We start from the raw sequence: 26,373 nt of genomic DNA, 5'->3' as shown, positions 1-26,373 counted from the left end.
AAGGATTGGAGAACTGATATAAAAAGTAAGTCCCTGCCTTCAAAGGTGTTCTGAGTCTAGTGCTCAGACAGACTTTTAAATAGGCTATTAAGTAGAAAATTATGCTTTTTAATACATGTCATGATGAGAACACAAAATAAGGACACTAGGAAAGTTTTCTAAGACAGAGTAAGGGGACAGTAAAAGTTTTCTTGAGATGGCAATAGCTAAATTGAGCTTTCCACACGTTGCAATTAATTTGGTTTGGAAATCAGGGAAGGGTATTTTATATGGAGGGAATAATAGGTACAGAGGTTGGCAGTCTTAGAGAGTCCAGTGAATTCATGGAACTGCGTGTATGTCCATATGGTTGGCCATCAGGTCACAAGGGGGAAGAGGCAAAAGATGAGAGGTAGTAAGTAGGGGCTGGGTATTTCATGCTATGAAATTCAAATTATAACCTAGTCTGTTGGGCAGTTGCTAAAGGATTTTAGCAAAGGAGTGATATGATGAGATTTATACCTTAGAATGAACACTCTAATAGGATGTAACACGTGAATTGCATCTGGAGGCCAGAAGTAGTCTATAATAAGAAATGATAATTTTCTGAGCTATGGTGTTAGCAATGAGATAGAGAGGAATAAGCCAATTCTAGATGTATTAACTAGGAAGAATCAGCATGAGCATGGCTAAGGATAAGTGAGGTGTAACTCCCAAGTGGATGGTGACACCATCCACTGACGAAGAAGGACAGTAGAATGGCAGTGTGAGGTAAATGTATTTTTATTTTTACTCTTGTTGAGCTTGAATACTTCTAGGTTTGAATACCTCTTGGAGTGCAGAGTTGGCCCTTTGATTCTAGAGAAAGGTCTAGGCTTAGAAATACAGGCTCAGAGGAATGAGGACACAGCATTTCTTTGAAGCAATGGACATAGGGATGGATATAGGATGATTGTGGGAAGCACGTAGAGAAGGGACTAGTGGAGAAAAGAACCTTAGAAAGATTCTCAGTATTTAAGGTACAGGCAGCAGAGAAGGAATCCATGGGGAACACAAAGAGTTACTAAGGAGATAAGAAGAATACCAAGAGGCAGTGGTATTGAGCAGACCAGGGGAGAGGAATTTCCTAAAGGAACAGGTGCTCAGGAGTATCATGTGATGCAGAGAGATCAAGTAAGGTTAAGAGCTGGTAACTGACTATTTGTATTGAGCCAGACCTAGATGTCATTGATCTTGGCAAAAATAATTTCATTGGTATGGTTAGAGAAGAAGCACCATTGCAGAAAGAAAGACAGGAACACAGATGAAATGAAGGTGTGAAGTATTTACAAAGGGACTGAGGGTAAAGTACGAGATTTTGATAAGAGGCCAGACTTTAATATGCTTATGTTACAAAAGAAGCAGCTGAGAGAGAGAAAGAAGTTTTGAAGATCCTCATATTCTAGTTATCTGTGGTTGCATAAAAATTAAAACAAGATTTACTGGCTTGAAACAACCACCATTTTATTGTAACTATGTTTTTATGGGTTAGCAGTTCGAGCAGGGCTCAGCCAAGCAATTCTTCTGCCTACATGATATTAACTGAGGTACTCATAGTTTTCAGCTGGTGGATGGTCCAGTCAGGAGGGTCCAAGACATTGCGTATCTGGACTTTTGCCAGCATGGGTTGGAAGTCTGAGCTCAGCGGGGGCTGTCAACTGAAGCCTTTCCAGCAGAGTAGTTTTAGTGTCATTGGACTTCTTTCATGGTGGCTTAGGGCTCCTAGAGAGAGTGTTTCAAGAAACAGGAAGGGGACGCTGCCAGTCTCTTCAGGCCTGGGCCCAGGCCACTTCTACCATATGCTAGTGGTCAGAGCCATCACAGGGTCTACCCAGATCCAAGGGGAGGCACATAGACCCCACCTGTCAGTGGGAGGAAGGTCAAATAATTTTAATCCCCCGCAGCTGATGAGGAGGTGTTGGTGATGGAGTGAGCATCCCTGAGAAGGCAGAAGGCAAGGGAATCCAGAACCAGGTGGAAGAATGTCTCTTCCATGGAAAATGGAGAGGAGAAGTTTAGGCTCAATGTGAATTCACATGAATTTTTCGATGGGGCCCGATCAGGGAGGAAGTTGAGCAAGTTCTTTGCTGAATGGTCCCCCTCCATCTGCTGAAGATTAGTGGGAAGATGATGGGGTTTGGGCTTGATGGGATGGGATGGTGGATAGGCTACTCTGGCTCTAAAGGGCTTCATTCCCATGACTGCTGCCTTGCTAGGTCAAGACTTAGGGCCCGCTGGCCAGTGCTGCCCATAGATCTCATTCATCTGAAGCAAAATGAGAAAAATACAGTGCACTGAGTATTTTTTAAAGCTACATATTATACAATTGATATCCTAAGATTGTATTCTCCATACTTTATTTGATGTTAAAATAATGTTGATATTAGCAAATGATTATAATGAAATGATGCGAGGAAACGTTTATTCCTTGTTTTTTCATTATTTTTCATGTCCAGATCTAATGGTGGGAATCCTTTATTGGTCCCCCAAAGTTACGTGTTAGTTTTCTTTTTAAAATTTTAATGGTTGATGAAAACTAAAATCTAAAACCACTCATCTAGTAGACTGAAAAGATGCTTTGGGGTTGTTCACATCTGTGGCATTATTTGAAGGACTAGAAATCTTTGTTTCTCAAAAAGAAGAGCTGTGACAAGGACCTCCCCCTTTCTCTTTAGAGATTGGCCTGGGAGCTCCCAGGAGGTAAACACCATCCCTGATTAGTTTTTGCCTTTCCCTCTTAACCCTTCCGACCATGCCTGTGAATCTGAAATCGTTGCTTCTAGTCTGTTTCCTTTCTTCCTCCTCCTCTTCCACTCACCTGCTTTACATATGGTTTTGGGTTTCTGTTTGTTTTTAAGCAATAGGGCAACATGATATTTGCTAATGTTAAGGAAATGATGGTTCTGGCCAATATTTTTGCACTTGGGAAATTTTTTTCCCTGATACTCACATTCTTATTAGAACATATTAATCAAAATTAGCTAATTCTTATATTCTTGGTGAAATCCCATTCATTATATATTTATAAATACATAAACATGTTTTTATCTTGTAAAGTGTGTATTCTCCAAATGATGTCATCACATTTTTGTGTACCCATGAGTCTGACATGATGGTGGTGTAATAATTTTGGGGGTGTCTATTCACTTGAGAAGGGAAATGTTGAGCTTTGCCATAGTGTCCCACAAATGAAGACTTTTCCAGGACTAGACAAGTCTTAAAGATTCAAGAAAGGTAGAACAGGCAGTTCTCGGAGGGTTCCAAGTTGTGTCTGGCCCAGATACCTTTCCCTGGGAGTCCTTGTTTGTTTGAGACACATTTGTACAGAGGAGAGCCCCAAGTAGACATCCGTGCCTTGTTTCAGATCTTAGAGGGAAAATGTTAAGTCTTTTACCATCACATATGATGTAAGCTGTAGCCTTTTGTGCATGCTTTTTTATCAGCTTAAAAAAATGTTTCCTTCTAGTCCTAGTTTAGGATTTTATCATGAATGGATGTAAAATTTTGTCAGTCTTTTTTTCTCTATCTAGTAAGATGATAATTTCTCCTCTTGTTTGTTAACGTGGTGATTATGACTGATTTTTTTAAATGCAAAACTTCACTTTGTCTTAAGGTGTAGATAATTTTTGTTTATTGCTGGATTATATTTGCTAATATTTTGTTAACAATTTTTGCGTCTGTGTTTATGAAAGATATTGGTTTGCAGTTTTCTTACAATGTCTTTATCTCATACTGGTCATATAAAATGAAATGGAAAATCTTCTGTTTTCTGAAACAATTTGTGTAGAAATGTTATGTTTGATAGGATTCAACAGTGAAGTCATCTAGTCTTGGAATTTTCTTCGTGGGAAAATTTTAATTACATATTCAATTTCTGTAATTATTATAGGACTAAATTCCCTATTTTTTCCTTTTGGCTGTTTTTTTCTGTGTCAGTTTGGTTAATTTATGTCTTTCAAGAAATTTATCCATTTAATCTTAAGTGTCACATTTGTTTAACAACATGATCTTATTATCGTTTTAACATCTACAGGTCTGTGATGATGGCTTTTTTCATTCCTGGTATTGATAAATTGTGTTTTCTGCCTTGTTTCTTGATCAGTCTAGCAAAAAAAGGTTTGTCAGTTTTATTGATTTTTTTTCAGTGAAGCAGATTTTGATTCATTGATTTTCTATATTAGCTCATTTTTTTATTTCATTGATTTCTGCTCTTTGTCTTTCTATACTTTGTGGGTTTTTTGTTTGTTTGTATGTTTGTTTGTTTTGAGACAGAGTCTTGCTCTGTCACCCAGGCTGGAGTGCAGTGGTATAATCTTGGCTCGCTGCAACTTCTGCCTCCCGGGTTCAAGCAATTCTCCTGCCTCAGCCACCCAAGCAGCTGGAATTACAGGTGTCCGCCACCACACCTGGCTAATTTTTGCATTTTTAGTAGAGATGGGGTTTCACCATGTTGGCCAGGCTGGTCTCAAAACTCCTGACCTCGTGATCCGCCCACCTCAGCCTCCCAAAGTGCTGGGATTACAGGCATGAGCCATTGTGCCCGGCCTCTATACTTTGCTTTTTAAAAAAAAAGTCTTTGAAAATGTGGCACATATACACCACACAATACTATGTAGCCATAACAAAGAATGAGTTCATGTCCTTTGCAGGGACATAGATGAAGCTGGAAACCAGCATTCTCAGCAAACTAACACAGGAATAGAAAACCAAATACCGCATGGTCTCACTCATAAGTGGGAGTTGAACAATGAGAACCCGTGGACACAGGGAGGGGAATAGTGCACACCAGGGCCTGTCGGGGGGTTGAGGGGAAAGGGGAGGGAGAGCATTAGGACAAATACCTAATGCATGCGGGGCTTAAAGACCTAGATAACGGGTTGATGGGTGGAGCAAACCACCATGGCACATGTATGCATATGTAACAAACCTACACGTTCTGCACATGTATCCCAGAACTTAAAGTATTTAAAAAATAAGTAGAGCGGGTGCAGTGGCTCACGCCTGTAATCCCAGCACTTTGGGAGGCCAAGGCGGGTGGATCACGAGGTCAGGAGATCGAGACCATCCTGGCTAACACGGTGAAACCCTGTCTCTACTAAAATACAAAAAATTAGCTGGGTGTGGTGGCAGGCGCCTGTAGTAGTCCCAGCTACTCGGGAGGCTGAGGCAGGAGAATGGCGTGAACCCGGGAGGCGGAGCTTGCAGTGAGCCGAGATAGGGCCACTGTACTCCAGCCTGGGCAAGAGCAAGATTCCGTCTCAAAAAAAAAAAAAAAAAAAAAAAAAAGTCTTTGTAGGTAGAAACTTCCATCATTGATTTTAACCTTTTCTTCTTTTCTAATATAAGCACTTAAAGCTAAAACTTTTCCTTTATAAAAGTTTTTCTCTAAGCATTGCTTCAGCTGCATCTCATCAACTTTGATATATTTCCACTATCATTCAGTTCAAAATATTTTCTCATATCCCTTGTGATGTTTTTCTTTTCACCAGTAAGTCTTTTCACTGTTTAGAAGTGTATAACTTAACTTGAATGTTTGGAGACTTTCTAGGTATTGATTTATAATTTCATTATGTTGTCATCTGAAAACATGCTTTGTAAAGTTTCTGTCCTTTGTTATTTTCTGAAACTTGTTTTATGGCCCAAAGCATGTTCTCCCTTGATGAATGTTCCATATGCATTTGAAAAGACTGTATTCTTCTGTTTGGGGGGTGTAGTATTCTATAAATATTAATGAGGTAGAATGAGTCAATAGTGTTTTTCATATATTCTGCTCCCTTACTGATTTTTTTGAGGGTTAAGTTTTTCAGTGACAACTCTTTTTCCCTTTCTTTCTGAGAGTTTTTGCTTCATGTAGTTTGAGATTCTGTTGTTAGATGCCTGTCTTCTTGCTGAATTGACCCACTTATCCTAAGGAAATGATAATGCTAATTTTTCTATGCTAGTACTTCCTGTCTTAAAAAATCTACTTTGATATTAATATAGCTTTCTTGTGATTAGTATTTGCATGGTTTTTTTCTAACCTGTATATGTCTTTATATTTAAAGAGTGTCCCTTGTAAATAGCATGTCGTTGACTCTTATTGTTATTTTTTACTCATTCTGACAATCTCTGTTGTTCGTTTTCATATAATATACTTACTGTTAAGTGCGGTTTTAGGTTCACAATTTTTCTATTTGTGTTCATTAGTCTAATCTATTTTCTTTTTCCTTTTATTCTCATTACCTGCCTTCCTTTGGATTTATCAGGTATACTTTAGCATTTCTTTTTATCTCTTTCATTGACTTTTTAGCTGAAACTATTTTTTATTGGTTGCTCTAGGGATTATGATATGCATCTTTAACTTATCATAATCTACCTTGAATTGATATTATGCCCTTAAAATACAACAGCATATTTCTATTTACCTTCTTTCATTTTTTCTTATTGTTGTCATACATTTTACTTTTACATATGTTATTGTGTTAGTCCATTCTTGTGTTGCTATAAAGAAATACCAGAGACTGAGTAATTTATAAAGAAAAAAGGTTTAATTGACTCGTGATTCTGCAGGCTGTACAGGAAGCATAGCAGCTTCTGTTTCTGGTGAGCCCTCAGGAAGCTTACAATCATGGCAGGAGGCAAAGTGGAGCCAATGTGTCACATAGCAAGAGGAGGAGCAAGAGAGAGAGAAAGGAGAGGCCCCAAACTCTTTTAAACCACCAGATCTTGCATGAACTGAGTGAGAACTCACTCATCACCAAGGGGATGGCGCTAAGCTAAACCCTGGAGTGCCCCCATAATTTAACACCTCCCACCAGGTTCCACCTCCAACATTGGGCATCACATTTCACCATAAGATTTGGAGGGGACAAAACATCCAAGCCACATCAGTTATCAACCCAGCATTGTTATTTGTTTTGCTTAAACAGTAAGCTGTCGTCCAGTTATCTAATACTGTACAACAGATTACTCTAAAACTTGGTAGTGGAAATCAACAAACTGTTTATCATATCTCATGATTTTGTGAGTCACCAGTTTGGGCAGAGCTTGGCTCTGTGATTCTTCTCAGTGTGGTGTTAACCATGGCACTCCATGATGTTCAACCAGCAAAACTGGCCTGTCTGGAGATTCCAGTGCAGCGTCATCCACACATGTGGTCTTCTGGTGGGTATGGCTGCAGGTTGTGCTCAAATGGGCTGTTCTTCCCTGTGGTCTCATCACTTCTCCACATGGTATCTCCAGCAAGCTAGAAGGACCTCTTACATGAAGGCTTAGGATTCCATGAGACCAGTGTGAAAGCTACATCTTCTGAAATGCTGGTCCCAGAACTCTCATAGAGTCACTCTCCAGATATCTTTTGGTTAAAGTGGGCACAGGCCAGTGAAGATTCAAGAGGAGAGGAAATGGACCCTGACTCTTCATTGGAGAAATAAGTAATTTTCAGTGACTTTAATCTTAACTCTTATCTTTTTAACCCAAATTTCAGATTCTTGTTTGCAGTAGAACAGGCTCTTCACTGTATAAAAGGTTTTGTCTGAGTTGCAAAAATTCTCTCCCCACGAATTTCCCTGTATTACCATCTTTTGCTCCTGCATTTCCCCACTCAATCTTGGCTGCCACAATCAAAGGGACATAAAGTACAAGGACACTTTTTCTTGCCTCTGTAGTAGAAATCTTAGTAGTATACAGCTGCTCTAGGCCTGTCAAATAAATGTATACTATTGGTTTTTAAAACATTAATAAATTAGAAAACTACCCTTTAATGTATGCCACCATATTTATCATGTCTTAGACTCTTCACTTGTTTGTGCAAATCATATTTCCATCAGATATTATTTCCCTTTATCTTCATGTAAGATAAAGACATTTTCAGATAAAAGACAACTTAGATATTTTGACACCAGTGGACCTGCAGAGTAAGAAAGCTGAAGGAAATTCTTCAGGCGGAAGGGAAATAATAACAAATGGAAACTCGAATCACTAGAAGGACTACATAGCACCAGAAATGATAAATGTCTGAGCAAAAACAAACATTTTTCATTTTAAACTATTTAAAATACTTAAACTGTTATAAGCAAGAATTATAGCAATGTATCATGGGGTTTATAACATATGTAGCTATAGTACATATGACTGTTACATGAAGAATGAGTGGGATAAATGCACTTGCATAACTTCTGCAGTTATACATTTTATGTGATGTCATAAAGTATTAACTCTAGGCTATGAAAACTTCAGATATATATTGTAATCCCTAGAGCAACCCTAAAGAGATAGGCAAAATGCATTGCTGTGAAGCCAAAAGATAAATTAAAATTGGATTTTTAAAAATATTTTAAAACAAAGGAAGGAAAGGAGGAACAGAAGAATAAAAAAGCAAAAGAGACTACAGAAGGAAAAAAGGTATGATAGACCTTTATCCAACTATATCCAACTTATAGGCAGAAGTTTTCAGAATAGATAAAAACAAACAAAACCTAAGACCCAGCTATCTACTGTCTGTAACAGAGAAGCTTTAAATATAAAAAAATAAATTAATAGAAATATATCCATTGTGGAAACAGGAAGTAGAAGAAAGTCAGATAGGCTATTTTAATATCAAATAAAGTAGACTTGAAGACAAACAGTATTACCTGCGGTAAAGAGGGGCAATTTATAATGATAGAAGCGTCAACTTTTCAGAATGATATTAAAATCACAAATAGCATGTGATAAGAACTTCAAAATATTTGGATCAAAAATTTACAGAATTAAATGGACAAATAGATAATTTTAAAACAATTGCTGGAGATTTAACACTCCTCTCTCAGCAATTTATACAACTGGACACCAGAAAATCAGTAAGCTCTAGAAGATGTGAACACCGCTAACCACCTCAATCTCATGAATATTTATAGAGCAACACTCCCAACAACTGCAGCAGAAGACTCCTTCTCAGTGGCACATGGTACAGTCACTTAGATAGACTGCGTACCGGTGGGCATATAAGAAGCTTCAAAACATTCAAAAGAGTTGAATTAATAAAGATGTGTTCCCTGACAACAACGAAATTAAATTAGAAATCAGTAAGAGTAAGATTTAAAGGGAAATCTTAAATATATGGAAATTAAAAAAAAAAAACTTCTAAGTAATCCATGGGTAAAACAAAAAAAAAATCACAAGAAAAATTAGAAAATATTTCAAAGTGAATCTTTTGAGAACAAAATATATCAGCAAACCACTATGGCACACGTCTAGCTATGTAACAAACCTGCATGTACTGCACATGTATCCTGGAACTTTAAATTTAAAAAAAGAGAATGCAATATATCAAAGTTTTTAAGTAAACTACAACAAAGTTTAGGGAAAACACTGTGGCTTTAAATGCTTATATTAGATAAGGCAAAAGGCCTAAAAGTCAGTAATATAAGGTTCCATCTTAGGAAGCAAGACAAAGTAAAACAAAGTAAACCCAAATAAGTGGGGCGGCGAAGGGGGAGGAGGCTGGGAGAGAGACAGACACAATATATCACAATCATGAATGAAAGAGGGATGATCACGATAGCTACTCTAAATATTTAAATACAAAAGAGTATACTTTGAACAATTTTATGCCAGTAAATTCTACAACCTAGATGTACTGGATAAATTCTTGAAAATCACAATTTATCAAAACTGATACCAGATGAAGCAGAAAGTCGGAATAGCTCTATGTTTAACAAAATTGAACTTGTTATCAAAACCTTACCAAAGAGAAAACACTCAGATGGTTTTACCAATGAATTTCAGCAAGCATTTAAAGAAGTAATACCAATCTTAAACACGTTCTTACAGAAATGGGAGGAGGGAATACTTCCTAACCCCTTTCATGGGAACAACATAACCCTAAGCCTGACAAAGACATTATTTATAAAGAAAATTACAGACCAGTATCCCTCATGAACATAAAAACAAAAACACTTAACATAATTTTAGCAAATTAAATCAAGAAATATATAAAGATATAATATGACCACATCAGGGATTTAGCCTAGAAAAGCAAGACTGGTGTGACATTCAAAAATCAACCAATTGGGCTTGGCATGGTGGCTCATACCTGTAATTCCAGCATTTTGGGAGGCTGAGGCAGGTGGATCCCTTGAGGCCAGGAGTTCAGGACCAACCAGGCCAACACGGCAAAACCTCGTCTCTACAAAAAAAAAATAAAAAAATTAGCCAGGTTTGGTGGCACACACCTGTAATCTCCGCTACTCGTGAGGCTGAGGCATGAGAATCACTTGAGCCCAGTAGGCAGAGGTTGCAGTGAGCTGAGATGGTGCCACTGCACTCCAGCCTGGATGATAGAGTGAGACTCTGCCTCAAAAACAAAGCAAAACAAAAAATCAACCAATGAAATTCACCACATTAACAGAATAAAGGAGAAAAACCATGTGATTAACAAATTCTGAAAAAATATTTGACAATGCTCAATATACCATTATCATTAAAAAACAAATATCTTTCAGCAAATAGATGTGGAAGATAACTTCCTCAATTTGTTAAAAGGCATCTATAAAAAACTTATAACTAACATTGTACTTAGTGATAACATGTTGACTGCTCCTTAAAAAGATCAGGAACAAACTAAGGGTGCCCATTCTTACCATTTCTGTTCATTATCAAATAAATAATCCCAGCCATTGCAATTAGGCAAGATAAAGAAATAGACATACACATTAGAAAGGAAGATGGAAAACTGTCTTACTATATGTAGATGGCATGATTGGGTATAAAGTCAAAGTCCTAAGACGTTTACAAAACAGCTACTGGAACCAAAGAATGACTATAACAGGGTTACAGAAGATAAGGTACAAAAATCAATGGTATTTTATATATTAACAGCAAATAATTATAAAATGAAAATATAAATATTATGACATTTAAAGTAGAATAAAATAGCTTTAGGATACTTAGGAACAAATATGCAAAAAAAAACCAAATGATCTGTACATTGATCATTCAAAATGTTACTATGAAAAGTTAAATAAAAACTAAATCATGAATTATACCATAATTATGAATTGAAAGACTCACTATTGTTAAGATCTCAGTTCTCACCAAATTGAAACATAACTTTATTTGAATCCAAATCATAATCCCAGCAAGTTTTTTTCCATAAAAATTGACAAGATGATTTTACAATGTATGAAAAGGACTTAGAATATCCAAAGCAATTTTGCAAAAGTACAACAAAGTAGAAGGACTTAAACTATCTTGACTTCAAGACTTACCCTAAAGCTACAATCACCAGTAGGTAACTGGCATAAAAGTTGACAAATAGATCAATGGAACACAATAGCCCAGCACTGGATCCACATATTTATAGTCATTTGATTTTCAACAAAAGCACCAAAGCAAATATTTTGGGACAGAAAATCTTTTTAATAAATGATGCTGGAACAACTAGATATCCATCTGGAAGAGAATCAACCTTGACCCCTTACTTCACACCATATAAAAAATTATTTCAAGATGGAGCATACTCAGAGCTGTACTATAAAGCTAAAATTATAGAGCTTCTAGGATGACACTATTCAGTTGAATCCTCTGCTGTGTTAAAGATTATATCTTCATCATCTCATACAGTAGCCACTAGCAACATGTGGTTATTGAGTATTCGAAATGTGGCTATTGCAACTTAGGAAAAGAATTTTTAATATATGTAATATTAATTTATATTTATTATATTTAAATAGACTCACGTCTATTGACTACTGTATTGGACATTACAGTTCTACAAGAAAATAGAATGTCTTCATGAGCTGAGAGTACGCAGATGTTCTTTAGACAGGACATAGAAAGCAATAACCATGAGAGAGAGAGAGTAAATAAATTGGATTTATCAAAATTTAAAACTTTTGCTATCAAAAAGTTTTAAGAAAATAAATACGAAAGCCGCAGATTGGGAGAAGATATTTGCCAAACAGATATCTGACAAATCCTGGTATCCAAGATATGTAAAGAATTGCTAAAACTAAAAAATAAAAAGACCTGCAATTCAATTAAAATGTAGGTAAAATATCTGCATGGACGCTTGACAAAGGAAGCTATACAAGTGCCCAAAAGGCACAGGAAAAAGTGCTCAACATCATTAGCTGTCAGGGAAATGCAGATTAAAGCATAATGGATACTACTATGTATGCCCCCAGAAAGGCCAAAATGCTAAAATGAAAACTACTGATGATATTAAATATCATCAAAGATTTGGAACAAGAGGTCTGATACATTGATGGTGGAAGTGTAAAATGGTACTCCCTTGGTGTGGTAAAAGTTCTGCCTGTTTTTATAAACTTATAAAATGGCCCATCATTTCTATTCCTAGATATTACCCAAGAGAAATAAAACCATGCATTCATAAAAAGACATCTAGAATGTTCTAGCATCCTTATTTGTAATAACCCAAAACTGGTAACAGCCCAAGTGTTCATCAATAAGAGAATGGATAAGTAAGCTGTGGCATATTTATATATTTTTGAATACTGTTGCTCAGTGAAAAGGAGCAAACTGCTGATATGGTTAGCCCCATAGATAAATCCCAGAAACATTAAAGCTGAGTGAAAGAAGCTTTACAAAAGAATACATGCTGTAAGATTTTATTTATATGCTATTTGAGGACAGGCAAAAGTGATGTGGTATGGAAAAAAAATACTAGAATTGTAGTTGCTTTATGGGGTTAGGGGATGGTATTGACTGGGAAGAAACAAGGGCCTTTCTGGGTTTGTGATAATGGATTTTCATGTGTGATTAGGATTTTCATTACATATATATTTCAAATACATACAGTTGTATGTATTTGTCCAAACTCATAGAATGGGACTCATTGTGCATTTTTGTTCTATGTAGTGTTTACCTGAAAATAAAGTAATTTGAGCTACTGATACATTTAGGAGTGTAATGTGCTTATGTCTACAACTTACCTTGCTTTAATATATGTAAATATGTTAATGTATGAATAGTGGGATGACACATATATAATAAAGCAGATACTAGTTGAGCATCTCTAATCTGAAAATCTGAAATCTGAAATGCTCCAAAATCAAACTTTTTCAGCACTGACATGAGATAGTGGCACCTTTTCTTTCTGATGGTTCAGTGTGTACAAACTTTGTTTCAGGTACAAATATTGTATAAAATTTCCTTCAGGCTATATATATATATTATAAAACATAAATGAGTTTTGTATTAAACCTTGGGTCCCATCCCCAAGCTATCTTATTATGTCTATGCAAATATTCCAAAATCCAAAAAAGTCTGAAATCTTAAACACTTCCCCAGGCATTATGGGGAGGGATACTCAACCTGTACAGTAAATGTTAACTGTAGACTCTTAAGTGGTAAGTGTATAGGTGTTCACTGTATAATTCTTTCAAATTTTCTCTATGTTTGAACATTTTTCTAATGTTGGAAAATTTTAATAGCATTTTAATAGTTTCAATTCTGAATGTGACATATGCCTAGCAAAAAATATTTGGAAAATGTAGAAAATAAAGGGAATAAAAATGATCCATCATCCAGCCATCCAGAAATAACTGTACTGGATGTTTTTGCCTTCAGTCTTTTTTCCTAGGCTTCACTTCTACTTTGTTTAGTGGCTTGGATTATATTTTATATGCTGTTTTGTGGCCTACTTTTCCCCAATAAGCTTTATAACATCTCACTTCCACTGCCAGGTGACATTCTACTGAACTAATAATGTACAGCAGCTTACTTAAGGCATCCTCCTATGTTATGTGTTGTTTTCTATATTTTACTAATATATTGCTCTGATGGGTTTCTGTGTATACATACTGTGCTCTGTGTTTTAGATTCACTCCTTAGGATGGATCCTTGTAAGTGGAAGAACCATGTCAAAGGGTGTGAAAAGTTTCAAAGCCCTTCACACACGTTGTCAAATTGTTGACTCTTCTATCCTTCCCTTCCCAGAATAGTTCCCGAGACACCCCCGCAGAGCCCCCAGAGTTCCTCAGAGCTCAGTGAGAACACCACTGATGTAGAATATTTGAGTTATTCATTGGCCGTATGTCAAACTAGGTTTTTAAATATAATTTCTCTGCCATTCTGGTGTTTACAGAGGTTTAGTAACTTGCCTAAGGTTCCAGTTAGTAATAGCAGAGCCACCATTCAACCCTGTAGATGTCAAGGTAGTATTCAGCACAAAACAGGTGCTTAAAAATGTTTATTAAAGGAACACATGGATAAATGAAGCCACCAAGGGCTTAAGTCAGTTAGATCTACATTTCCTATCCCCCTTCAGAGCTGTGAAAGACAGGTTAGTTTCTTTCTGATACCTGCATCCTGGTCTGCTCGTTCTGTCTGTACCTACCTCATGTAAAGGAAGCAGCCTTCTGATTTTCTTTTTGCTCAGGCCATGAAGTCATGTGGTACAAGATGCTAGCTGATCTGTTGTTGGAAATGTGGTCTAGGTCCCAGTGACATGAAGGTCCTGACTGCTCTTTGCCTTCTAGGCTTCTAGTGTGAATCGCAAAAGGATTTTTATATCATGTACAATTCTCTGCTCGGAGGGCAGAGTGGTCTGCACATTTCCGTAGGCAGCAGGGGGTGGGAAGGGTGCTTTCCTCGGTGACTGGGCATCCTGCGCTCTGCAGCAGGCCTGAGGTGAGAGAGCTGGGGCTGCCATCAGCACACACAGTGCACTTGGGCAGTGGTTCTTTGTGTAGCAGTATGCGTGGGTGCCCCAGGAAGCTGTGATTTCAGGGGCTGTGAGGGCTGCTGGCTTGTGGGGACACAGCCTTTCTCTGAAATGGAGACTATATAGGGAGGGGATGGTTCCTTTACAAACATACCCAGGAGGAAGTGTTGTTTGTCTTTGGGTACAATGAAGACAATGAGACTAATTATTCTTTATGTATTGCAATTCTGTGTCCAGGGAAAGAATCAAATATTGCTGTGAGCAGCTGCGTACTCTCTTGCCGTATGTAAAAGGGAGAAAGAATGATGCGGCTTCAGTTCTTGAGGCAACAGTTGATTATGTGAAATATATCCGGGAGAAAATCTCTCCAGCCATTATGGCCCAGGTATTCGACTCCCAAAGCTTTGAATTTTATCCTTATAGACATGCTTTAATACTACAATTTTACTTCTTTTAATTTTTTATCATTGGAAAGTATGTGTCTTTGTATCTATGTAAAAATGTCGGTATCTACCTAAATATATTTCTGTGTTTTTTAGATTACAGAAGCACTTCAGAGCAACATGAGGTTTTGTAAGAAACAACAAACACCCATTGAGCTGTCTCTCCCAGGCACTGTCATGGCACAGCGGTATGATAAGGGCTTTTGCGAATCTGAAGTCTGCTAGTTATTTTCCTCCCATGTTGATGCTAAATATGTAGACAAAAACTGCTATCCACAGTGAAAGTGCAGGGGCTTATTAAGGGTCAGCAAACTTTTCTAATTGCCGATGTGTATCATTTCGTTGCAGTGATAAACACAGGTAATATTCTCAGGTCCGTGGTTTTTTCATCATGTGACTCACCCTTGCTTCTCCTTTCGTTATTTCTGAGGTTCTTAAAATGGGGCTTTCTCCCTTGTGAGTGTAGGGATGCTGGTGGTCCAGCAGGGACGTGATGGCTTCTGGTGTTCCTCCATCGTGGAGAGGTCTCGGGCCCTGGAGCTGTCCAGCCCTATTTCAATTAGTGGTGCTTAAAGCAGGTCACTAGTGCAAAATGTGACTTCCCAAATGATTACTTTCTTCTCTAGATTGATCAGAATATGTAAACAAAGAGAAACTGGAGAAAAAGCACATCATTCCTGCACATCCTAAGGAATTATCATGGGTCATGTATCTTTGTTCATATGTAAATAATCCATAGTTGAGGCTTTATCAGGGTTTTTAGAACTTGAATGATAAAAGGGCAATTGAACTCAGCAGTGTTCACATTGTTTTCCTTGAAAAATGTGCAAATAATTTTTTCTGTTCTTTCAAGGGAAAATAGTGTGATGAGCACTTACTCCCCTGAGAGAGGGCTCCAATTCCTGACTAATACGTGCTGGAATGGGTGCTCCACTCCTGATGCAGAGAGCTCCTTGGATGAAGCTGTGAGAGGTGAGCTTCTCCTAGCATCTGTGCCACTTACAGGGGGACCTGCCCTGCCCTGCAAACCCCCAGGCTCCTGTGCATTCACCACCATAACCGGGGAATCCAGGAGAGCTGATGAGTCCTTCTGGTATTGTCAGCCTCAGGCACACAAGGTGGCTACAGGTGTTTAAATAGTGTTATGCCAGAAACTGGGCTCAAAATTGACCGTAATTACCAGAAAGCTCATTCTATTGATAGATGATAAGCACACTGGTGACTTTGTTTATAATATGAATAGAATCTCAGGGGAGGGGAAGTATTCGTATAATTTCAGGACTGACTGTGTCCTGAGCATTTAACATATTTATTTACCTCCTTCCTGCCTTTGCTTGCATGTCACCTCTCAAAGAGATCTTCTCAGCCACTTTCTCTGCTGTATTTGTCTTGATAGCACTCACTGCCTTCTGCTATTCTTTACTTGTGTGTTTTGTTTGTTGCCTGTCTTCCATTAGAATGTCACCTCCATGAAGGCAGGGAATTTTTTGGCTGGTTTTATTCATTGCTGTATTTCTAGTACCTAGAACAATGACCAACACACAGGAGGGGCTCAAGAAATCTCATTATGTGAATATTCATTGTGGAACAAATGCTTTCCCGCTGGGAGGCATTTTTGTTATATGTGCCGTATAAGCCTAGACATGCCCGTGTACCTGAAATAACAAGATGGAAAAAAATAGAGGAAAAGAACACAGCTAGCGGTTTGTGACTTTTAGTATTCCTAAAGATAAAGTTACTCTCCGTCTAGAAACCAGGAAGGTATGGACCTCTTGACCTAAATGTTAGACGCTAGATGACAGGACTGCCTCTCTCCTCAGCCTCTCAGTCCTAGATGACACTTCTGACTTCCTTCAATAGGCTCTGCTCTCACCAAGCACCTCCCTTGTACCAGGAATGTCCTTCCTCCCTCAGCTGCCCTAGTTAGTACCAAGTCCATCCCTAGTTCTCAGCTTAAATGTCCCTGCCTCAAAGATGGGGACGCAAAGATGAATGAAAGGCCGTTCTTGTTCTTATGGAGCTCACAACTTAGTGGTAGAAAGGGTCACAAAAGAAATGATGGCCCAGACAGTCTTGTAAGTGCTGTAGTAGAGGAACCATGCACAGATGGGGATGTGGCGGAAGCCATGGGAACAAATGAAGGTTACTCAGGATAGTGTCTAAAGTCAAAAGAGAAGGGACCCCCAGATAGAACCCAGCCCTGATTCTTCATATCACCAAAGAAGCCTCAGGGTGTTATTTTAGTCAGTTTAGACTTTTCTCCCAACTTAGAGGAGAGAAGAGAGGAGAAGAAAAAAAAAAATTGCCATAAGTAGCAGTGGCTGAATGTGACATGGAATGATTAAATCAGCTTAGATTAAATCAGGTAGAGATCAGGCCACAGGCATATGCCTGTCAATGTTATTTTTTTGTACATACAATACTATTTATGTCCTGCAGAAACTCTGAAACATTCTTTTCATGGCAGCGAGTTCAGGCCTTTCTATGCCCCAGCATTTCAAGACACTGCCTCCCCTAAGGAGACCAATCTTGGGAAGCCAGAGATATGCTAGGAATAGACCTGTGGCATGTTCAAACCCTAGGAGGCCTTGAAGGTTAAGGAGTCAAAACTGCCATTTTTATTTGATGTAAATACATTTTTGCGTTTGAAAACCAGTGCCGATCCTTTACTAACCTGGATAAGATAATCACCGTGTTCATTTTTTAATGTATTTCCTTCAAGTCTTCTTCCAGATATATTTTTCTATAGTAGTAATCATTGGATATCCCATTTTGTTTCTTGAATTTTTTTACTTAACTTTGTGTCATACATATGTATATTTGTTGTTATGCATCACTCATCACCATTTTAATAGTTTTAGTCATTTATCAAGGGTAGAGTAATTTTCTTAGCCATTTTCCAGTCGCTACATTTAGCATTTGCAGTTTGGGGAGAGAGTGATTTTTTACATCATATGATAGGAAATATTTTCCCATATATGAAGTTTTCTGTATTTTGGACTTTTCCTTGGACTGGATTCCTGGAAGAGTATAATGGGTTCCTGGAAGAGTGTGATGGGTGACTTAGAGAACAGAGAACGTGAATGTATGTATAGCTCTTAATGCATGTTGCCAAATTGTTTTGGAAAGAGGATCAGAGAAGTTGCAATCAGTTAAGTCTTCCGAATTTCGCTTTCACTACCCGCATCAGGAAGTTGAAGGCTAGAGAAGTTAAATGATCACCCAAGGTCCCAAGGTTTCTGTGCTGAGCCTGATCTGTAACACAGACATGTTTTAACCTTATCAGCTTTCCTTTTTCTGTTCTTTTTCATAAATCTCTGTGTACATTTGCTTAAATTATTTTTCCACAAACATTTCAGATACATTTGTATTTAAAGTAGACATACCATTATATTATTTTACTTTCAATATTATTAATGTCCAGTAGAAAATAAATATCCATGGTATTATTTGAGATTACATTGTTAATATTATATATTCAATTTTTTTCTTCTAGTTACCATGTAGAATATAGCTATATGATGATATAAACCATTCTGCTGAATGCAGTTGTTCTTTCCAACCTTCTTCCTTGCTTCAGAGAGAGTCAATTTTGATTGACGTGCACATTCACATACATCAGAAGGCACAGGGATCTTCTGCTTCTATAAAACCTGTCTTTTAATGATACATGAACACTAATTTATAGTGTGTGTATTGCACTAAATGTCACAATTAGAAAGTTCACTTTGTTTTTCCATCAGCATTCGAGTGTAGCAGGTAGTACAGATTTGTAATGTGAGGAAATGAAATAGCGGGCAGTTTATGTCGAATAACAGTCGTTCCGAATTACAGAATTGTGGATACTGACCCATATTTGTTTTCTTTCTCATTAAAGTTCCATCAAGCTCCACCTCAGAGAATGCTATTGGTGATCCATATAAAACTCACATTCCCAGTGCAGCGCTGTCTCTGAATTCCTTGCATACTGTCAGATATTCTAAAGTCACCCCTTCCTACGATGCAACTGCTGTAACAAATCAGAACATTTCAATTCATTTACCTTCAGCCGTGCCCCCGGTCTCAAAGCTTCTCCCTCGGCACTGCACTTCTGGGTTGGGCCAGACGTGCACTACACATCCCAACTGTCTGGTAAGTTTCCAGGGGTCCATGGATCAGATTGGACCCTTTCACTCCAGCCAGCAGAAACCCCTGACCTGCATTTGTTGTTGCTACTCTGGTTGGAAGGCTGGGACCTAAGAGCTTGATTCTGAGTCTCTCTACCCTGATGGGTGAAAAGGAGGTGCAGTCAACCCATGCTCTCGCTCCCCATGCTGCAGGGCTGGTGTCTCGATGTCCAGAACCAGTGAAGCTGAATGGGACTGTGCTAGTTTGACGGTGACCAGGTGGAATCTGATCTCCCCTAGCACTGATTGCCCACCCCTCTGCTTCTACTCAGAGCTTCCACAGTGGCGCATCCCATTTTAGCACCCTCATCCTCAACTGGCCCCGTAACTAACTGCTGCTTATCTCTTAGGTGGGCAGCATCACTTACACTAATCAAAAAGCTTTCTTTCAGTCACCAGCCAGGCTGATTTCAGATACCAGGTGTCTTCATACAGCAGATATTTACTGAGCACCCATTATGTTCTGACATTGAGCTTGTCATTGTACTAAGAATGTGGTATACAAAGGTAGACAGGATCCCTGCCCTCATGCAGATTTAGTGTTAAGGGGATACAGACAAAGCAGCAGAAATTATAATATGGTTGAAGCGGGTAGGAGGAGTGCCCCACTATATATATCAGCTAGATGTGGGCAAGGTTAGTGACTGCTCACCCCTGGAGAAATACCATCTATGTCAATCTCTAGCCACTAAGGAATAGCCAGGTAGAGGGGTGAGGAATCGGGAGTGAGGAGGCAAGAGCAGTCCTGGCACATGGACCAGCATATGAAACAGTCATACCTGCATTGTTTGGAAGAACTGTCTAGTGCTAGAGGAAGACTCAAACTAAATTGGCCTACTTAAAATGGACTTCTGTTAACTTTAATATAGTTGCTAATACTTTTGCATATTAACAATAGCTAACATGTTTTGAGCACTCAATAACTAATAGTGCCAAATACTCTGTGTACTTAATGTGCATGATCTTATGAGAATCCCTGAAGTGATCCTTTGAAGGTAGATACTGTTACAATCTTCATATGACATCTATAAAATGGGAATAATAGTGACCTTCCAAAAGATATTTGTAAGAAAAATATTCTAAAGAGAATTGCGAAGAAATGTTAAAATATGTAGTGTCTACAGATATCGTTATGTTGCTAATGATCATTAGTATTCCAATAGGAAGGCTAGGGTAAATGAAAGCAAAGATTACAATATTATCATTTTTTAATTGTTGACCTATACTTACTCTGGGTGGGTTTTGTTGAATTGTTGTGAGAAAATAATTACTTTTAATAAGAATATGTATTTAAAAACCTGTAAGCTTATTCACCTGAGGATTTCACATAGTTTTGCAAATCATTTCAGATTGTTTTAGGATATAGAAAATACAATCATGACATTATGAGTAAGAATGGGTGAGGATTCAATTAATGTGGGTTTTTCCCCCTTCTTTGCAGCAACAGTTTTGGGCATATTAAAAGCACATGTTTGAAATTCACACTCTCAACCACCTACTGGGCGCAGTTTGACAATCTAGGAAAAGTGGAACAAAGAATGATTTTGAAAGCTCCACCCAAAGACCTAATATCAAAAGAGTTGGCATGGTTTGGCTTCTGATAAATGCACTCAAAGCTTCTGCAGATAGAAAGACCAGCAGCGAAAAAGCTGGCCGCACACTGTCACTCATCTTCATACACACTTGGATCCCCGCCAGCCAGAGAGCTACAAGAACAAATGGCCTCAGTGACCTACACTCTCTTTTCTCAAAAAATATTCCACAATTTATGAAAAAAGCATGCTATAAGGAAGATCCATGTAGACACGATAAAATGATTAGATTGAGAAGGTGTGTTGATACCTTGTGTCACTGAGTACAGATATTGCAACTCGATTCTTATTTTTAGTATCCCTGTGAATTACTGTCACTCATTTCTAGGTGGTCTTTTCCTTATTTGTCATTTTAGAGAGTTTCCTTCTTCATTCACCATCCAAACTAAGATATGCAGAGAGATGCTGAAAGAGGGGTTTACCTCCTCACTTGACTACTAATGAATAAATTGATGTGTGCTTTTGCATTTCACAATCCCTTGAGTGAAACGATGGCTAATAGGTAAATATTTCTTTCTGGACCTTAAGTTACAGACTAGCAGGTTTTTTCTTTTTCATCTCTTCCTCCCTATGGGTATTAGAAAGGACAGTTGAAAATAAGGAGGAAAAAGGTTTGTTTTATATTTCACTGAATTGTTCTTATATGTAAGTTTTATTATTAAATAAAATACTCAGTTTTCACCCTGAACATTGTAATCCATTTTTGTTTTGTTTAATAAATATATGTTTTCTCTTTTAGTAGTACTATGTAGGGAATTTAATTTCCTAGAGTTTTGAGAAGCTTAAAAATTGTAGGCATAGCCTAATTCTCACATCAAATTGTACAACTTTTCTTTGAGGATACCAAAATGATGGAATCTGCAGATGTTTGACATACTTTATAAAGCAACAGAAGTTTCCAACTAAGGTTTTATTCTTATTATTAAAAACAGGTGCATGATTCTTCATTCTCTTTCCTTTAGGAATAATTGCTTTGACATTAGAAGAGAACCTGTTGAGGTATTTTGGACACTGGGACTACTGCCTATGTTCCCAGCTGGTCTTAATTGTTGCTGGGGCTTTTGCTTTGTACCAGGGTTTCTTTATATCTCCATGCGGGCTATGAGAGAAGCCAGTGACTGGAAATTCTTCAACAGAGGACCTAAAAAGTGTGACCCCTAGAGCCATCTCTCTACTTGCTGCTCTCTCAGTCCCATTTTCCTTTCAGCATAAAGAGGAGGCTACCAGATCCATCGTTAGAGCTCTCTACTTTTCAAGGCTGGGTCCCATGATCCTGTACTTCATGCAAGTGTCCAAATTCATTTCTAATATGAGAATTTCATTTTTAATAAATTATTCTCTTCCAAATGAGCTCAACTCTTAGCCAAGGAAGAAAGGTTAGTTGGGTTTTACCTTGTAGAAAAAGAGCAGGATTTTCCTTGTAAAATCAAGTTGGCTGGTCATGGGACAGACAGTTGCAGTGTTATTTTCACAATGAAGAAGATGCAAAGAGCTTGCCTAGAAAAGGTGACAGCTTGTAAGTTTCACGGTGGTGGTAGCAGGATGAGTGAAACATAGTAGATGATCTGATATAGGGGCTGTGAGGAAGGGCAAATAATTAAGGATGCCACCCAGGCTTCTGGCTTCAGCAGCTAGTGAGACAGTGTTGATGTTCACTGAGACAGTGCAAGGAGAAGAACACTTGGAGTCATGGCATTAGAACATGACAATTTTATATGGGGACATGTTGCATTTGAGGTATTTAAATGATACCCGAGTTGAAGTAGCTAAAATACATTCAGGTATCGCAGCACAGGCAATAGATATAGATGAGAGACGTGGTTTGGGGTGTCAGCACTGGAGGGGAATGCCAAAGTGGGGGAATTAAACATTAAATGGTGGGAGTGGCCTGGATGACCCAATAGGAACTTGTGATGCTGCAATTCTGTCGTACTATATGATTCATTTTAAGAGGTCACTTGGCCAGGCTCCTGATGACACAAGGTGTTGGAAATCACCAGAGATTCAAGGTACGTGGGTAAAACCCTCAAAGGCAGAGGGCACAAGTTGCCGGTGGCAGCTGTTTGTTTATTGGCTGTTTTTGAATGTTAAGAAATTAAATTGCTCTGAATTTCTAGCTTCTGAAAAGTTCAAAACATAGACAATACTGGCTCTATTTCTAGTCTGGAAAAATAGTGACGAACTGCTCAGGCAGAGCAGTGCCTCCCTCTACATGGGGCATCAGCTTCCCTCTGGTCCCTTCCCACCCAGCCTGCCTCATTCATTGAAGTGGTGTGCCCTGTCCCAGTAGGTGTTCCAGTTTGGTTCCCAAAGGGGTAGTGTTTCTGTATACAAGGAAATCATTTCGGGAAGGGAGGATGGGGGGGCAGGGGGGGAGGGGTTCTTAAAATGCAGATTCCCAGGCCATACCCCTACAGGGTCAGATTTGGTAAGGCTTGCTCCCTGGTGCTTGGGAATCTGCATTTAAACACTACAAAATGTGTTTGCTGGTGTTTGATTATTCCTCTTAAACACACCCAATTCACATAAAGAGTGCAGATACCCATAGGGGACAGAATAGATACAAACTAAAACCATATGTCATTGATTTCCAAACCTGGCAGGGCCTCAGAAGCACTCGTACATTGATTAAAACTGTACATTCTCGGACTTTCTCCCAGAGATTCTGATTCCATAGCTCTGGAATGAGGCCCAATACTCTGCGTAGGATGATTAGGATGATTCCGATGCACAGCCAGATGTGAGAGCTCCTGTTAACTTACAGCACACTGATCAAGTGCACGTTAAGGGCTGGAGTGGAGCACAAGGAGCACCGCCCTCCTAAATCCAGGCAGGCAGTGATGGAGAGACTCATTCATTCCTCCCACAATGATTAAGAAAGGGTTTGCTGAGATGGGTTCCCGAAACTGCTTTGGTAAGTTAGAAGGATGAATAGGTAGTACAGTTGGGAAACTCAAAGGCGGGAGTGAACCCCATGAATTTTCAGTAGGTATTCCCAAGAAGAGTGAAAACCAGAAAAGTGAGGTGGGGTTTCACTCATTTTGGTTTATCTAGATGGCAATGGAAACTGCATGAAGAGGTGGTTCTGAATTTTTATCAAAGCTTTCATATTTTTTGAAGTTACTCTAAAGGTATTGTTAAAAACAGAATGCCACTTTTGAAAAAAAAAAAAAAACATTGGAAAGGATCTGTCATGGAATGGCATTGACGTAACCAAGTCTTAAGACCCGAACCTGAACCTTCTGGTATTTTTCTACCCACCTATCAGACATGCCACTGGTTTCCCCTTTTCTTCTGTGCATCTCCCTGTTACATGGAACTAGGAAGCAGGAAGCCCACAGATCACCTTGATTAATCCGGTATCAGGAGCTGTTTTCATCACCATGGAAACATGACACTCCTATGGAAAATGGAGAAACCTCTGATCTTTGTATTTTAAAAGTTTTTAAAAAAAACACCCTAGAATAATGTTCTTTCTGAAAACAACAAGATACACGTACAAACACATGATTATATTACACATCTTGTATGCGGTTGAATTTTACTCATCATGCTTGTAAAAATATTAATTTATGCTCAAAGCAAAGGTTTCTAGACATAAGATTATACAATGAGAGGGCTTAAGTGCCACTGGAAGAAACTTCAGGGAAATAGACTTCTAAAATGCACAGATTGTTCTAAGAAGAACATGTATCCCAAGAAGTCTTTGCAAACAGATATTCCTTTATGCCTATTTCTTACCCAGGTAGTATCAAGGGTAGTTAAGGGTGTCGGGAGTGGCACATTTCATAAAACACTGAATTTTTCCTCCTTTCAATCTGCATCAAGCTATTTCTTTTTGTCCTTCAAAATAGTAGCCAAATGTTTAAAAATTCTCTGCTTAGGACTTCTAAGACTCCATGCTGTTTTAAACCCTCAATAACAGATCTCAATATTGCAAGCATCCTGTAGATTATTTTCCACATAGTCCTGAAATAAGACTCAATTTTGAACTGGAAACTATTGAAAAGTAGAAAATCTTTCCTATAGCTATGTGTATATTAGCATAGGCACACAAAAACAAGAATAAACTCACTGATTTCTTTCCCTAGTGCTTTGGGCTAATACTGGTTCTCTCACGTGTGGTATTCTAATGCTGCTGACTCTTGTTTATAGAACATTAAGGAAGGGGTGAAAAACCTACAGCACTCACATCCCTGGGGTAGTTACTTGTTTCTTTAATATTTTTAGATTTTATTTACTGTAATCAAAAAGAAGGCCAATGGGGTTGGAACACTGATTTTTATAATTGAACAGAGAATTATAGTTGAACTATGTGAAATTTAACTGGTAAAATAAAGATGTTAAATATCTTTCTAAAGGAGACATTATAGGCTTTTTCTTTTCTTCAGTACAATAGGAAGTTCTAATTTTTTATAGGGTTAGAGAGTCAGGAGCTGGATGAAAATGCCCCTAAGCCTTTGATAGAGTTAAGAGAAAGGGAGAAAGACAAAATACCAATTGAGCTACTTTTTTTTTCCTTAGAAGTAGAAAATAGTATTTGGAAAAATTTAAATATGAAAACATTGTCTTGGGTTCTTAATTTTAATCTTATGCAACTGAGAAACTAGTGCAGGATTTACTCTGAGCTCAAAGTAATACTCCCTTGCTTTCTTGAGTCATGTGAGAAGCATCGTATATGGGGAAGGGAATTCCTTTCTTGACCATCATTGCCCTCACCCTACGAAGCAAGAGCTATGAGTTTCAATATAAATATTATTGCTGGCCACAAGACTTCCCAGATCCTTTTCAAAAACCCTAGCCGCAGAATTTGACTGGCAGAGGATGTGTTTATACTTAGTCTCACTATCAATTCTCCCTAAAATGGAAAACCTGCAACAAAGGATGCATTAAAATGCTGCTCCCCAGGGCAGGCTTGTGTCAGCACAAGAGGCAGTTACAGGGAGATCATGTTAAGGGATTTGCACTTAATAACCTTGGCACCGGTCCAGCCAAGGCTGGGAAAAGTACTCCCAGTTCTCTACCCCAGCGGCAAATGATGTAATTCACGCTACAAGGAGGCACGTCCGCTGACCTGGCTTGGCAGAGGTGAGTGCAAAGGTGCTTGTATAACTGGTTTGCTTGTTGAGGTCCAAAATGGTTTATGAAAAGGAGGCGCTTAAGCAGCATTTTATCACAGGTTAACTGCATTAGAGAAATTGGGTTAAAACGTTAAATTTCAGCTGCTAGAACCAGCTTTGTGTCATTTGGGTATTTCCTTCAAATGCTAATGAAAGCTCAAGAATACTAATCAGATCCCATTGGCAAAGCCAAGCCAGTCATGGCAGGTTTCCAGCTGAAAATTATTTTTCACTGTCTACACTTGGATACTCTGCTTCCACTTGAACAAACGCACGGCAAAGTCATTGGTGATTATGCTCCTATGCCCAGTCCAGGCCTCCCGCAGCATGTCCCTACAACTGCTCTTCACAATTATCAGGCCCTTGCCTCTGTAATGAATAGAGCTT

At 38.4% G+C, this 26,373-nt stretch overlaps 1 protein-coding gene across 1 annotated transcript in view; it reads left to right on the top strand.

The window, feature by feature from the left end:
* SOHLH2 (spermatogenesis and oogenesis specific basic helix-loop-helix 2) overlaps nucleotides 1-21,554 on the top strand; it is a 51,435-nt gene extending 29,881 nt beyond the window's left edge. The window contains exons 7-11 of the mRNA XM_024925304.4: nucleotides 14,903-15,050; nucleotides 15,205-15,296; nucleotides 15,962-16,080; nucleotides 18,986-19,239; nucleotides 20,716-21,554. Coding sequence (XP_024781072.1) covers nucleotides 14,903-15,050; nucleotides 15,205-15,296; nucleotides 15,962-16,080; nucleotides 18,986-19,239; nucleotides 20,716-20,736 — 634 coding nt within the window. The 3' untranslated portion in view covers nucleotides 20,737-21,554. The remainder of the gene's footprint in view (nucleotides 1-14,902; nucleotides 15,051-15,204; nucleotides 15,297-15,961; nucleotides 16,081-18,985; nucleotides 19,240-20,715) is intronic.
* The last annotated feature ends 4,819 nt before the right edge of the window (nucleotides 21,555-26,373 follow it).

Source organism: Pan paniscus, chromosome 14, assembly GCF_029289425.2.
Source record: "Pan paniscus chromosome 14, NHGRI_mPanPan1-v2.0_pri, whole genome shotgun sequence".
Lineage (NCBI taxonomy): Eukaryota > Metazoa > Chordata > Mammalia > Primates > Hominidae > Pan > Pan paniscus.
Note: the sequence above shows the minus strand (reverse complement) of the source record. Positions and strands in the feature narration are given on the sequence as shown.